Source organism: Sphaerodactylus townsendi, linkage group LG08 (assembly GCF_021028975.2).
Source record: "Sphaerodactylus townsendi isolate TG3544 linkage group LG08, MPM_Stown_v2.3, whole genome shotgun sequence".
Classification (NCBI taxonomy): domain Eukaryota; kingdom Metazoa; phylum Chordata; class Lepidosauria; order Squamata; family Sphaerodactylidae; genus Sphaerodactylus; species Sphaerodactylus townsendi.
Genome location: NC_059432.1, coordinates 20881991 through 20896346, shown reverse-complemented (window position 1 = coordinate 20896346; position 14356 = coordinate 20881991). Strand labels below are relative to the sequence as shown.

The 14356-nt window shown below is 38.6% G+C and overlaps 1 protein-coding gene across 1 annotated transcript in view; it reads right to left on the bottom strand.

Annotated features, from left to right (window-relative positions):
* Window positions 1-6721: 6721 nt before the first annotated feature.
* Window positions 6722-14356, bottom strand: part of CABCOCO1 (ciliary associated calcium binding coiled-coil 1) — an 82696-nt gene continuing 75061 nt past the window's right edge. Inside the window, exons 6-8 of the mRNA XM_048506158.1 lie at window positions 12938-13060; window positions 12068-12202; window positions 6722-8677 (exon numbers count right to left, since the gene is read on the bottom strand). Coding sequence (XP_048362115.1) covers window positions 8603-8677; window positions 12068-12202; window positions 12938-13060 — 333 coding nt within the window. The 3' untranslated portion in view covers window positions 6722-8602. The remainder of the gene's footprint in view (window positions 8678-12067; window positions 12203-12937; window positions 13061-14356) is intronic.

Genomic DNA, 14356 nt, shown 5'->3' with positions numbered 1-14356 from the left:
GTCTGCGGGATTGAGGCGAGGGAATGGGGGCTAACTTTATGATGTCATGTGTTACTGTGTTACTTATGATGTATTCATTGGCACATTATATTATTGTAACTTTATTGTGAGCCACCTAGAGAACTCTGTATAAAGCAGGGTAAAAATATTAAATAAATTTCCTACCTCCGTGGTTCCCAAAGAGGTGCCCATGGGTGCCATGCCTACCAAGTGGGTAGGGGCAGGTAAGGCTATTGGCCATTGGAGGTTTGATTCGCTGCGAATTCTTTTTTTAAAAAAAAATGTTGCTTTGGCAGCAGGTGCCACCACAACACAACGATCTTTATGGTATGACTGAAGGCAAGCTGTGGCAGCCATTTTGTGGTTAGCTCCTCCTTCCTCTGCAGCTATCATACTTTGTCATCATTCCAAGGTGCCCACTGGCTGAAAAAGGTTTTGATTTCTAGGGCCATGCTTCCTCACATGGGTTCAGGGCAGCTTACAACAAAAAAAAATTATAGGTGCTCTGTTAGAAAGAGAACCGCGGGACGCTTCCGGTGGAGAGTGAACGGGGAAATACGCGTCTATTCCAGGCGCTGCAAGTCCTTGCTATTCTCTATCTTTTGCTGGCATAAACCCACGGAATATACCTTCTTCCGAGAGAGGGTTTAACCAGCGACAAAAGAACAAATAGAGAAGGGGAGACGAGACTACCCTCCTGAAAGCGACTCTGTGAAGGGGGGTGAGCAACCGACTTCCATCACCGCGGCCATCATTGGGAGAGTAGCAAGGGAGGAAAGAAACCCTCCCTCGGCTGCGCTTCTGAATTTACCTACTGGACCTTGGGAGACTTAAGAAAACGCGATCTACAAGAGAGACTAAAGACGTCAGTGAAAGCGGAAGGCATCTTCCCATATCAACAACGGAAGAAAACCCTACGCTTATTTAAGTTTGATATTTACCAAAAAGAGAGACTTCAAAGCAAGAAGATCAAGAAGACAGAGGCCCGAAGAGGCTTGGAGCACATGAGTAAGAAAGGGGACCTTGACGGCAAGGTCCGCTTTTCGCGCCCTGCTTGGGAAAAAGAAAAGAAAAAAAAACACCAAATATTTCCCAAAGATTTGAATTGTAATGGGCTGTAGAAACTCGTTATTATACCCTATTGTTAAGTTTGTAAACTAAGAAATAGATCCTACCGCTTTTAAAACTAATTTAAATTCCAAACTAACTTCGATGCCGGAGAGTGAAGAAGACTGATAGAAAAAAAGAACAACTCCTAGATAGTCAGGAAGTGCAAGATGAGAGTAAAGTGAAAACATACTAACGGAGCTGAGTCTGTGTGGAAAGTCTAGATAAGTGAGTGCTAATAACTTTACATAAAAGTAATTGATTTTAAGAAGTGCACCTTTTATTATTCTTAAGCTTGTAGACAAAGTTGATTGGCCTGTTGGAGATACAGTTTTTTTCTCCTTTTTTTTTTTTTTTCCCTATGTAAACGTAGCGGACAAGTTTCAAAACGGACTGCTAGATCTTTGGAATTTAGCTAGTGGCAGTTATTGAAAGAGTAATCACATCTGAGGTAAGAATCCTTGTGGCGCAATCCTTCGTTACTCTCATTTTAATAAGAAAAGATATTTTATGTGAAAGTCAATTCTATTTTTTTCTTTGATGGCTGGCCACAGAAGAAAGGGCGTAAAACCAATAATGGCAAATGGATTAGCTGCCATAGGAAATAATAAGCAGAACTCCTAGAGAAGACAAATACAGACCCAAAAATGGAACCAACTTATAGATTTGATAACAACTTTCAAAAAAAGACACTAAAGAAAAAAAAATTAGACAAACCTTGACAACGAGCGTATAAAGCTTCAAAAAGATTTAACAAGAGGTGGATAAAGATGTACCAAGGACAGATTTAACAAAATAGACATGGAACTCCAAGACATGAAAAAACAGAGATCAAACCAAATCAAAAAAACAACAAAATGGAGAGCTCCATAGGCCAAATCAAGAGAGACTCTAAAAAAATAATCAAGACCAATTATTAGAGGTGATGAACAACAAATATGAGATCCTCCAGAAGCAAGTAGAAGGTTACCAAAATACCATTGCACTGATGGACTTAAAACAGAAAAAGAAAAGAAAAATAAGTTGCTACATAAGAGGAATCAAAGAAGAAAAGGGAGAAGATCTACCCCTCAGAATTGGAAACCCATATTAGCTGGAAATCTGGGAAATGGAGGAAAAAGAAACATACAAAGAATCACGATCGTCTGTACAGAATTAACTCAAGATATGCCAGCAATAATAAATTACCTAGAGGCATTGATTATAAATTGGTGTAAGAAAGTCCATGAGGAATGAGAAATACTCCATTTCCAATTACCAAAAACCAATTAAGACTTGAGGGGGGCAAAAACTTTAACAGTCTTAAAAGAGGTCCCAAATTACATTTTACGAAAAAGAAAGGAAGGACTATCAGTTTTGGTTGAGGTACTGAGGAAAACCAAATTGTGTTTTAGATGGAGACTCCTGGAGGGGTCTATCTTTTACTTTTCAGGAGGAGGCCACGAATCCCTCATAAGAGATTCGATTAAGGAAAAAAAGCACAGACTTTTTTTGAAAAAACCTTCACAAACTTAGCCTATCGTATAATTAAGGTCTAAGACCCAGGGTAAGCTTTGTATTAATTTATTAATTCTATTATTTTGTACAATTAGTTAACAGGCCATGGATTGTAATAGTAGAATTTAAGAAATTTTCTAACTGGTATTAGTGAGTATACAGCTATTGTTAACGCGTGTTACTGGTTTACAACTGAAGGTAATCATGAATTTCAAAACTACATCTCGGATAATGTAAAATGAGCCTTAACAATCCTAGGAAAGAAGAAAAGAATTGTTCCTAATATTTTTAAAAAAAGAAGAAATCCATGATATAATATGTATCCAAGAATCGCATATTAAGGAGGATGATGTAAGATTACTTAAGAACAATAACTTGGGGAAAGTCTTCTATGCTTCCAGCAAAGAAAAAAAAAAACGCAGTGCAGATTCTATGTAAAAGAACATCTGAATCCAAAACTACTCTTTTTCAGATGACGGAAGAACTCTAATAATAGAAATTTTAATAGGGGGTGAAAAAATTATATTGGTTGGTATTTATGCCCCAACAGAGACAAATAAGAAAAACAACTATTATTCTACCTTATTAAACAAACTATTAGAATTTACAGAAGACAATCTAGTAATAATGGGAGATTTTAACGGGTTTAATAAATGTCCTGAAATAGATAGGGAAAGAAACAAGACAAAGTAAAAAAACAGATCTAAAAAAAGAGACATAATGTCAGCTTCCGGGAAAGCTTTCTTCACAACTAATTGGTTGGGCTTTAAAAGTGAAGAAGGATGTATGGAGACTCAAAATGGAAATTCTAGGGACTATACCTTTTTACTCTTACAGACATAAAATGTAAAATTTTGAGGATTGGACATGAGTATGGAGCAGCAGGGAAAAGATCCACCAACAAATTACAGATATTTAAAAGATCCTGCCTAAAAATTCTTGTCAGGATCATAACTTGGCGATCGTAATCCAGGAAATTGGCATATAAGGAAAAAAATCTAGGACTATGGAAATTAAAAATTGAAGCTGAAGGTCAAAGAATGGAGAATCCCACTCACAATAAAAACTAAAACAACAATTAAAGAGTTTTGGGAGTTAAATATAAAAATTCCATAGATAATTCTTAAATATGTCCTGGGATGCATTTAAAAGCTACCAAGTGAGAGGTTCATATATATAAGCTCAAAGAAATAAAACAGAAAAAAAATCCTGAGATCAACAGGAGGCAAAAAATTCTATGAGGTCAAAACTCAAAATCTTGGAATTAGAACTCCCAAAAAAACCCCTAAATAAAAAAATTGCAAAAAGAACATAAAATTGATAAGAGAACAATTGGAAGAAAGAAATAGAAGAGGCTCTAAATGCAAAATTTAAAAAGAATTAAATATCGTAATTATGCCCAGAGCATGGGCTCCATCGAGAGAAAATGGCTCTCTTCAAAAAATAAGAAGAGATAAGTAATGAGAGTAAGATTCATTAATGTAATAAAAAGATGAGACATAAATATAAACCAGACCCTTTCAAAACAATAGCTAAGGAACTGGAATGAATATTATTCTAAGTTATATCAATCAAAATTGATGTACCAGAGGAGAAGATAGAGCAGTTACTTAGACAATCATAAATATATAAATATACCCAAAGAAGACCTCGAGGGTTAAATTCCTCCATTTAATCGAAATAGAAATCTAACAAGCTAATCAATAAGAATTAAAATTAAAATAGAAGTCTGCCAGGGCCTAGATGGCTTTACATCACTATTTTACAAAACATACAAAAGAAGAAAATGTGAATATAATTCTTACTGAACTGCTTTTAATAACTTAACCCGCTCCTTAGAGACATCCCAGATACTTGGAAAAAGAAATCATATTATATTAATTCCTAAAAACAACAGACTAAATTCCTTGAAGTATTAGACAAATTTAGGCCAATTAAGCTTATTAAACATTGATTATAAAATTCTGACATCAGTTATGTCAAATGCTGAGATTTAAAAAAAATATCAAGTGAAATGGATAAAAGAAGAACAGAGAGGCTTTTCACCTAATAGGCATAGTAAAAAATAACCTCAGAACAATTATTGATATTATTGAGATTCTAAAACTAAAACTAAGCAAAAAATCTTGCCCCCTTATCTCTCCTGTGAGGCCTTGAAAAAGGCCTTTGACAAAATTAATTGGTTATTTATGCTAAAATTATTTTGAAAAAAAAATAGGATTAAACTGGGAATCTTCTTGGATATAATTAAATTAATATATAGAGCTCCAGAAGGCCACATTAAAATAGCAGTGAAGCTCAAGATGAAGATTTAATATATATAGAGGAACAAGACAGGGTTTGCCCACTTTCCAACTATTCATATGGGTTCTAGAACTGTTATTACAAAACATTAGAGCAAGATAAAAAACTAGAAGGATTAAAAATTGAGGATTAAATTATAAAATACAGGCATTTGCAGATGACACGTTGATTATCTTAGAGCAATAAATAAAATCAAACATCTCTGGCAGATAATAGAAGAATTTGGCAACCTGGCAGGGTTCACAATCAATAAAAACAAAACAAAGATTCTAGCATTTAACTTAAACAAAAAAAAGAAGAAACTCAATTGTAGAAATATCAGGCTGCAAAATAGTCCAGGAGTCAAATATCTGGGAATCCAACTTATCAAAAAAATAATCAGGACATCTATAAGAATAACTATGTACGACTATGGAAAAAATTGAAACAAGATCTAAACAAATGGATCTAACATCAACTTATCCATTCTAGGGAAAGTTGCACTAGATTGAATGGCAATATTACCTAAATTGATGTACCTACTACAAGTTATTCCATTTATAGATAACTTGAAACCCTTCAAAGAATGGAAAAAGATATTAACAAATTTATTTGGGGTGGGAGAGAAAGCCTCGAGTCAAATATAAAATAATGATTTCTAGGAAGGGAAAGGGGAGGTATGTCATTTGCCAGACATACATCTATACTATGTGGCGAGCGCTAATCTGGATAAAGGATTGTATTGAGTTATCCAATATACACGTCCTAAATTCAGAAAATTATGACCTAAATTATGGTCGGTACGAAAGACTTTGGTTAACAGATCTATGAACAAAATATAGATCGCTTAACCAACATGTGCGTAAGAAAGTCACTAATCTAAAGTGTGGGATAGATATAGATTACTTCTATATAGAACTACCCCTTATGGCTATCAAGACTTGAAGCAATAAATATGAAAGGTTGGCGAGAGACACCCGATGGCCAACTTATAGAAAGAGAAACATTAGAATTTGATAGAACCTAAATTAAAAGAAAAGAACTGATATCCAAATAGAAGGGAAAGAATGTAATTGGTATACCTATTTGCAGCTCACAGACTGTTTCAAAAAGATCAAAATATACTGTCTTCCATTATAAAATCCACTAAATTCGATGAAATTTTAACTAAAGGTAACAAAAACTAATAAAGTAGGATCTATATGTACTTAATAGACCTAGAAACAGAAAGAAGAATTAGTAAAAAGACACTATGCTACAATGGGCCAAGGACTTAGGAAGAAATATTGACTTAAATGAATGGGAAACAGTCTGAAGAGAGCTATACGATCCATTTTAAGTATGGATATAAAAGAAAATGCACAAGATGATACATAGGTGGTACTTAACCCCAGTAGCCATAGCTTAAAATGAACAACACTTATCCAATATGTTGTTGGAAATCTGAGATGATATTGGGTACCTTCATTCATTCCTGGTGGTATTGCAAAAGTTGAAGAGATTTTGGTGTAAAATACACACTCAAATGCAAAAAAAAAAATTCTTAATGTACAATATGAGATGGAACCAGGGTTATATTTGTTAGGGTTTATACAGTAGCAAAGAACTCCAACCACATTCTAAGCTCTGTACCTTCACGGCGCAGCAAGGCTACTAATTGCAGACAACTGGATAGTAAGGAACGTTCCATCTTTAGATGAATGGTTGGAAAAAAAATTTACATGATTATGGATATGGATTGCATTGCATTATCTTTTGGGAAGAAGACACAAAGAAAAGAGAAAATATGGACACCCCTGAAAACCTTTTTTTTACAAAGAAAGACAGAATTAAATTAGTTAAATTCAACCTTTATTGTTTGTAAAGCTATTAGTGTAAAATTCATATAAGTGAAGCTCTAACAGTTATACTTCCCGTATTTTGATAGTAGGTTAATTTGTAAACAAGGAAGAGAAGCCTTATCTAATTATTTGGTAAACACACTCCCTATGGTGGGAGAGTTAGACAAGAAAATTTACAAAGAACGTTGCAAGATTGAAACAAGAAAGTATGTACAACTTTATATACAGCAATTTTTTTTTATGTATAATGCATGATATCTATTAATGTATTATATTTTAAATAACTAATAAACTTATAAAAAAAATTATAGACAATCGCAATATATTATATTTAGGTGCCTTAAAAACCTAAGTAGGGAACATGAACTAAAAGGGAAAAGAGGAAGGGAAGGAGAAGGAGAGAAAGGGAGGGAGGGAGGGAGAGAAGGGAGGCCAGCTATGATGGATTCCATTGCTGACTCAACAATAGGCCTGGTGGAACAGCTTTGTCTTGAAGGCCCTGCAGAACTATGGCAGGTCCCACAGGGCTGGGGTCTCATTCAACAGAGCATTCCTCCAGACAGCAGCCATAGCCAAAGAGGCTGTGATCCTGGTTGAAGACAGCTGGATATTTTTCCACCCAGGGACCATCAACAGGTTATTTATCCATTGAATTATGTGCTTTCTTCGGGGGGTGTTTGAGGAGACGGTCCCACAGGTATGTGGGTCACAGACCGCTTAGGGCTGTCAAGATTAGAACCAGAACCTTAAGCCTGATTCAGAACTCCACTGGAAGCCAGTGCAGCTGGCAAAGCACTGGATAGATATGTGCATGCCACAGGGACTTCATAAGGACCCGCGCTGCTGCACTTTGAACCAGTTGGAGCTTTTAGATCAGTCTTAAGGGCAGCTCAGCATAAAGCGAGTTACAACAGTCTAGTAGGGCAGTCCAGATGCTCTAGCGCTGACTCACAGCCCCTCCACTGCCCTTCTTCCAGACTCACTGCACAAATGGGATAAGGGGGTTTAAAAGGTATTTAACTAAGCACCGACAGGACTTCATGGTTTTAAGCTTCTGATGCTGCATTCTGGAGAGAAGCAGAACGTTACCCTCCAAACAAGTGGTCTTCAAGCATCTTAGGCGTGTGTCCTCCTTCAGTTTGTAATCATTGTAGGTAATCACTGTTTACCCATGTGTTTTAGCATATCCCATTCTTGACTTTCAGAAACATCTTTTGAATGGGTGAGTGCAAAGTGTGTGTATGTTATGTATGTTTTGGAGGTGGTAAACATGGAACAGTCACTACATCTTAACACTGTACACCGTGTTTACTCACTTGGAAAGATATTCTGATAATTCAGGGTAGACAAATGGCACAAGTATATATTTGCCTTTCCTTTATGTCTGTGTTTAACAGCCATGGGCATTCTCCAACTGAAGTGTGAAGGAGAACGTCCCACCTTGGAGCCAGGGGGGACAGGAGTGAGAACACATCACTAACATGGCTAAAAGGATATTGGCTATTGATCCCTACCAGAATATTTGTCCTGCCACTCAATCATTTAGATGTCTTTCACAAACACAGACATCAGGGGAAGCATCACAAATCAGATGTCATTCAAATTTCAAAAACAACAAAACAGAATCACGCTCAATTTTAATTTTCTTCCTCCATTATTTAGTTGTCAAAGAATACACCACTTTTTACGCATACGGAAGGGCTACACTAAATACTCAGATGTTATGTTGGAGGATTCAGAAAGACATTTGCCCTAGGAAACAGCAATGACCCAATCACGCTGAGAGTTGGAATCAAAACACATCGTAGACACTGAGTGTGTTTTAAACAACTGGTGGAAAGCTCCATACCGACATGCTTCACGTGCAAATTTTCTCAGCTTTTCTTCAGCTTTTCTATTCTCACAGAGTAGGCCTCTTCCTGCATTTGTAGCTTTCCGTTTATCTCAATCTGTAAAGACAATTTTTAAAAAGTGGATATAATGGGGCTATCGACTGCTGTACATTGTCTTTATGGTTTAGACATAGTAAAGACAGACGTTATCTTTCACACAACTTCCTGTTTTGCAGATGTTATGATGCCCCCAGCTTGCACTGAGATGATAACACTTTATCATGTTACTGTGAGCATGATTCAGTGTACTGTATGTTTGCCAAGAACGGGAAGTAGAATGGTGACAACGTCCCCTCCCCCCCAAAGCCTTCTATTCTCAGAGAAAAACTTTGCCAATAAATTCCAAACTGATGGGAAAAAGAAGGAATCATCTAGCATTTGGATTATTGCCCCCCTTTTTCTTTCCTTTGCTGCAGATGTTTAATCTTTAGTAAAGCTTTATTGCTTTACTGGACATTAAAGAAACAAAGCAAACCCCTCCCCGCCCCCCAAAAACCCACAGAACTAGTTGCTGCTTGTCTCTTTTCACCCCAGCTGTAATTGCCAATAAAAATTGTATACAAGGCGCATCAGAAAGCCAGGCTTACATTTCATAGTGGTTATTTTCAACAAAGGTACAAAGGTGGTGACAAACTTTCCCTGGCTGCAGTGACACGTTTCTGCACACTTTGTTGCCTGAAGAACTGTAAGAACACTGGATCAAATTCCATGAATATCGGCGCCCTTGGAATTTATGTAACCTTTTCAGTATGCAGAGATGTGTATGTTTGTGGAAACAGATGGTGCAGCTTGACAAAAACAGTCCCAAAAGGGACAGATCGCAACAGAAAAATGTAGCTTTTTCAAAAACTGTACATGCCCACTGCATCTTGAGAGGAAATGTAGATATCAGCTGTACGCTAAAATTCAGGAACAAATAACTGTGCTGTTTTATAATGATTTTTTAAAGAAGTGTTTTCATGAAGTGTTAGAAACCTGTTCATAAAGGACTCAGTCAGTTATTTTAAAGATTAAGGCAAGGTTATCGGCTGAGGTCCACCTGTTACCTAAGTAGGAAGTCTCCAATAACTGGGGGGAATTAGCCAGACAAAGATTGCAAGAGAAGAGAACCTATGATCTGAGAGAACTCTTAAATGAGCAGGTAGTTGTACAATGAACTATTGAGTTTTATTAATATCGTCATGAAAAACAAGGAATTTATTTTAAAGTTATGAGCATACACACAAGCTATAGAAGAGCTAACTAAGAAGAAAAGCGTGCAAGTTCATTATGGTTTCTGGGATGGGTGATGGTTACTGGCCTGGAAGAGAGGTCCAGGGAACGCAGCACTGTGATGAAAATGACCAGCCTTTCTATGAACAAAAGGAGGGACCCACACACAAGCGGACTGTGGTCTTGCTTGACGCGGTGAGAATGAAAAGTGAAAGAGGGGCTTGGAGAAATACATCTGTTCAAGAAATCTTACTGTGACAGACATTTGCCCCCACCACTCAGGTTGTGCACAATCGGCAAGAGAAATCCAAACTATTTCAAATTAATCTCTTTTGTGGGTGTGGCAACAGGACATCACAGTCACTTGTTAACAGCAACAAGGCAAAGAAGAAGAAGAGTTTGGATTTATATCCCCCTTTCTCTCCTGCAGGAGACTCAAAGGGGCTTACAATCTCCTTGTCCTTCCCCTTTCACAACAAACACCCTGTGAGGTAGGTGGGGCTGAGAGAGCTCCGAGAAGCTGTGACTAGCCCAAGGTCATTCAGCTGGCGTGTGTGGGAATGCACAGGCTAATCTGAATTCCCCAGATAAGCCTCCACAACTCAAGCAGCAGAGCTGGGAATCAAACCCGGTTCCTTCAGATTAGATACACGAGCTCTTAACCTCCTACACCACTGCTGCTCCACAAAGCCATTGAGGGTAAAAAACTTCAGAACAGCAGCAGAAGCTGGAAGACAACCCTTAAATATCTGATGGATCTGACTTGTTCAATATCTGAGCCCTGAATAGAGCAGGACATAGGGCTACAAGTGTCTGAGAAAACCAGGACCTTGGATTTTGTTGGATTGATTGAAAGTCGATTAGAAGTGCAGTAGTTGTTACATTTGAGGAGTAAATTCTTGAGGCCGACCCTTGAGTGGGACAGCAGAACTGCATCATCGGCATATAGTAGGATTGGAACCGGAACATTATCCAAATGAGGACAATGAGAGTTTATGCTGTTCAGAACTGGGGCAAGGTCATTCAGGAAGAGATTAAACAGTACAGGGGCTAGAACACAACCTTGCTTGACTCCCTGGGACAGAATAATTTTGGGGGTTAAGTGGCCTAATGGATTGATTCTGATTTGGCAGGTAGGATTTTTATACAGTGACATTATTAGCACGAGGAGCATGGAGTTCATTCCAAGTTTCATCAGTTTGGACCACAAGAGGCCCCTGTCGACAGAATCAAATGCCCCTTTGAAATCTATGAAGGCTGCGTAAAGACTGGATTTGCCTTTCTGGACATATTTTGAGATGAGTGTGCTCAAAATCAGGCAATGGTCTAGGGTGGACTTCCCTTTCATGAAGTCAATCTGTTCAATACCAATGATCTCTGTCAATTACTTAACAATGGGATCCAGGGTAGGAGGTCATATGATGGCTATCCCTGAATACATAACATGTTATGCCAAATGCAGCCTGGCACCCAAGTATGGTCCTCTACCATAAGTGACTTGATAAACTCTCTATGTTGGGAACCATTTGGGACTGCTAGAATTGAAAGGCTAAGGAGCTTTGTCAAGCACTTGAAAAGTTACAAAATGTGGCTGATATATATTAGCTCATCTTTTGCAACCCTACAACCAAAATCACAATATAGCAGTGACTGAAAGGAACCAATCTCCAATTCTCTACTAGAATTTACACTCCATTGAATAATTACATTGTTCTCAACTGGTACACTCAATACAACTGGTATTGCTCAAAAGATAAATGGCATGAATGCTAATGTCAAAGGGCATGCTTGCAGTACAATCCTAAGTAGAGTTACACCCTTGCAATCCTATTAACTTCAATGGACTCCAAAGGCAGAAATTCAGCTCAGGGTCTGCACTGTAAGTAATTTGACACACACACAATATTTTCCTCATGCCTAAGAATTGTACAAAGTCCACAACTGGCACTGTAAAGGGCCTTGCATCTATCCATGTGTTGGCTTGCTTTTTCATGACAGTGGGATGGTGGCACTGAAGGAGATACCATAAGAAGAACGAGAATAGGATCAAATCAAGGTCAATGCAGCTAATAAATGCATAAAGTTGTGTTAGAAAACATATGTTCTTGCATCATGTATTACAGATAAATTCCAGATATCCAGATAAATTCCTCAGCCATAACATAGATTCAGTTTACACTCACTGAAGCAATAAACTAGAGCTGGATTTAGCATGTGTGCTTCCAATAACAATACCTGAAGTTGGCCGATCATTTCATTGGTCACTTCGCCCAGTACTGATTTGACATCATCCATGCAATAACCTGCCAGAGGATCGACAGGGGGCTCTGCTTCAGGTTGCTCATCTGGTTGAACATCTCCCTCAGTTTCCTGATAAGAAAAAAAATCCCCCATCAGTGGTGCCAGCTTGAACTCAATGTGCAAAACGGGTCTCGTGGAGTTGGTGCAAAAAGAGGTCACTTTTGACACTGGGCTTGACCAACCTAAGGAAGGCCACCATATTGCTTGAGAAGACCGTGTCATCCCAGGCACAGCTGACCACGTCATCCCAAGTACAGTTTCTCCTTCTTAGCCCGCTGAGTTCCTACAGACTCGGAAGGGTTTAGTGCTACTGAGAATGGTGCTTCGTCCTGCTTAGGGCAGCACTTCGAACCATCCCCTTGAGGTCAGCTGTACTTCTGCTTCAGATGGCGCTGTAAGTGGATGAGCAGCACTCAAAGTCATAGAGCGGCACATGCAGGGAACGAGGCAAAAGCAGGTCAAAGTACGTAGGAGCCAGATTTAAGCAGGGTCTCTTTCTGCAGTGATTTTGCTTGTGATGTCGTTGACCAGGAGCGAAGGAACTAGTCATTGGGCTACTGTGTGGTTTCCGGGCTGTATGGCCGTGTTCTAGCAGCATTCTCTCCTGACGTTCTGCCTTCATCTGTGGCTGGCGTCTTCAGAGGATCTCTGAACGTCAGGAGAGAATGCTGCTAGAACATGGCCATACAGCCCGGAAACCACATAGCACCCCAGTGATTCCGACTGTGAAAGCCTTCGACAATACATTGAACTACTCATTCTCGATCAGTATAACTGTAATATGGGAAAAAAACCCACTCTCACCTCAACTGCATCCTCTGTAGCTGGGATTGACACTATGAACGTGGAATAAATGTCATAAGGCAGACCTTCTTCCAAGGGAGCAGGGAAAAGGGCATCTGCAGGCTTGACCAGTTCAACAATGTTCTGTGCAAGGAAACAACAACAAAAATGCAAGCTTATGTAATGAAGATGTAATTCACACTCATCGCTCCTTTGCTGATGGTTTTTTCGAGAAAGGTAATAAAATGCCTCCCGCCCTCAACATAACTGCACTTTCTGGAACTGCATTTAACTTCTAGTTGTATGTACATTTTTTCAAATCCAGGAGTCTTTCTGAAATTTGAAAAAAAATGTTCATCCTTAAGCAGACGTCGAACATTTATTTTATCAACGATGGCAGTTTGATACGCATGCAGCCTGCCTCTGGACCATCATCACAATTTAATACCTCTTGAAATGGTAGAAAGAAATTCTACCTTGCATAATTTCAACAGTTTGAAAATGACAATTCTATCTCCCTGGTACACCAAGCTGATGCTAACGCCCAGACTTTGCCAGTCTGTGAGGAAGTCAACTTAATATTTTGCTATGGAACTGTGATTTATTATTCCTCCAGCACACAGGTGTCAAACTCGCGGCCCTCCAGATGTTATGGACTACAGTTCCCATCATACCCTGCCAGCTGGCAGGGGGTGATGGGAACTGTAGTCCATAACATCTGGAGGGCCACAAGTTTGACATTTATGCTCCAGCAGCTATTGAACTGATGTTCCTTACCGGCTCATCATAGACATTGGAGCAAATTAAATAATTTTCTATCTTGTTCAGTTTATGCTGCTCCCTGGCCAACCTGGTCTTCTCTGGATGAAGCTGCTGGCTTGGCCAGGCTATGTGGATCCACCATCTCAGCCCTCTCCACTCAAGGGAAGGACTCCTCATTTGAGTCCATGCCTAGCTCACCAGGCAAGAACATGGCAGGTTTATCCATTGTCAAGCTCCCTTCCTCAAGAGGAACGACTGTCATTTCTGGTAGGTTTTCTGGAGTAATTTGAAAACCACCATTTTATCAGTGATTTTGAAGCTTGGGACCTGAATCTGGTTGTAATTTAAATTGCCAAAATTATTCAGCTTTAAAAATCAAGATGCTTTAATGTATACACCCATCTTTACAGGGACTTCTAAGCCTATAGTTCTTGACTGTGAACTTAGCATTTTCTTCCAACATTTCTTTTCATGTATTTGCTTAGCTTCCACCCCCACTGTGGCCCATTCAAACAGCCAATTATAACTACATTACAGCAGAAGGATTCGCTTTTGTAACTCACAACAGCTCTAACATTTAGCCAACAGGATTTCTTTTCTTTTTTAAAAAAACCCTGCAGTTGCAACATAGAATTAAAATGAAGTATTTTGTTTAGTAATAGGGGTTTATGAGCAGAA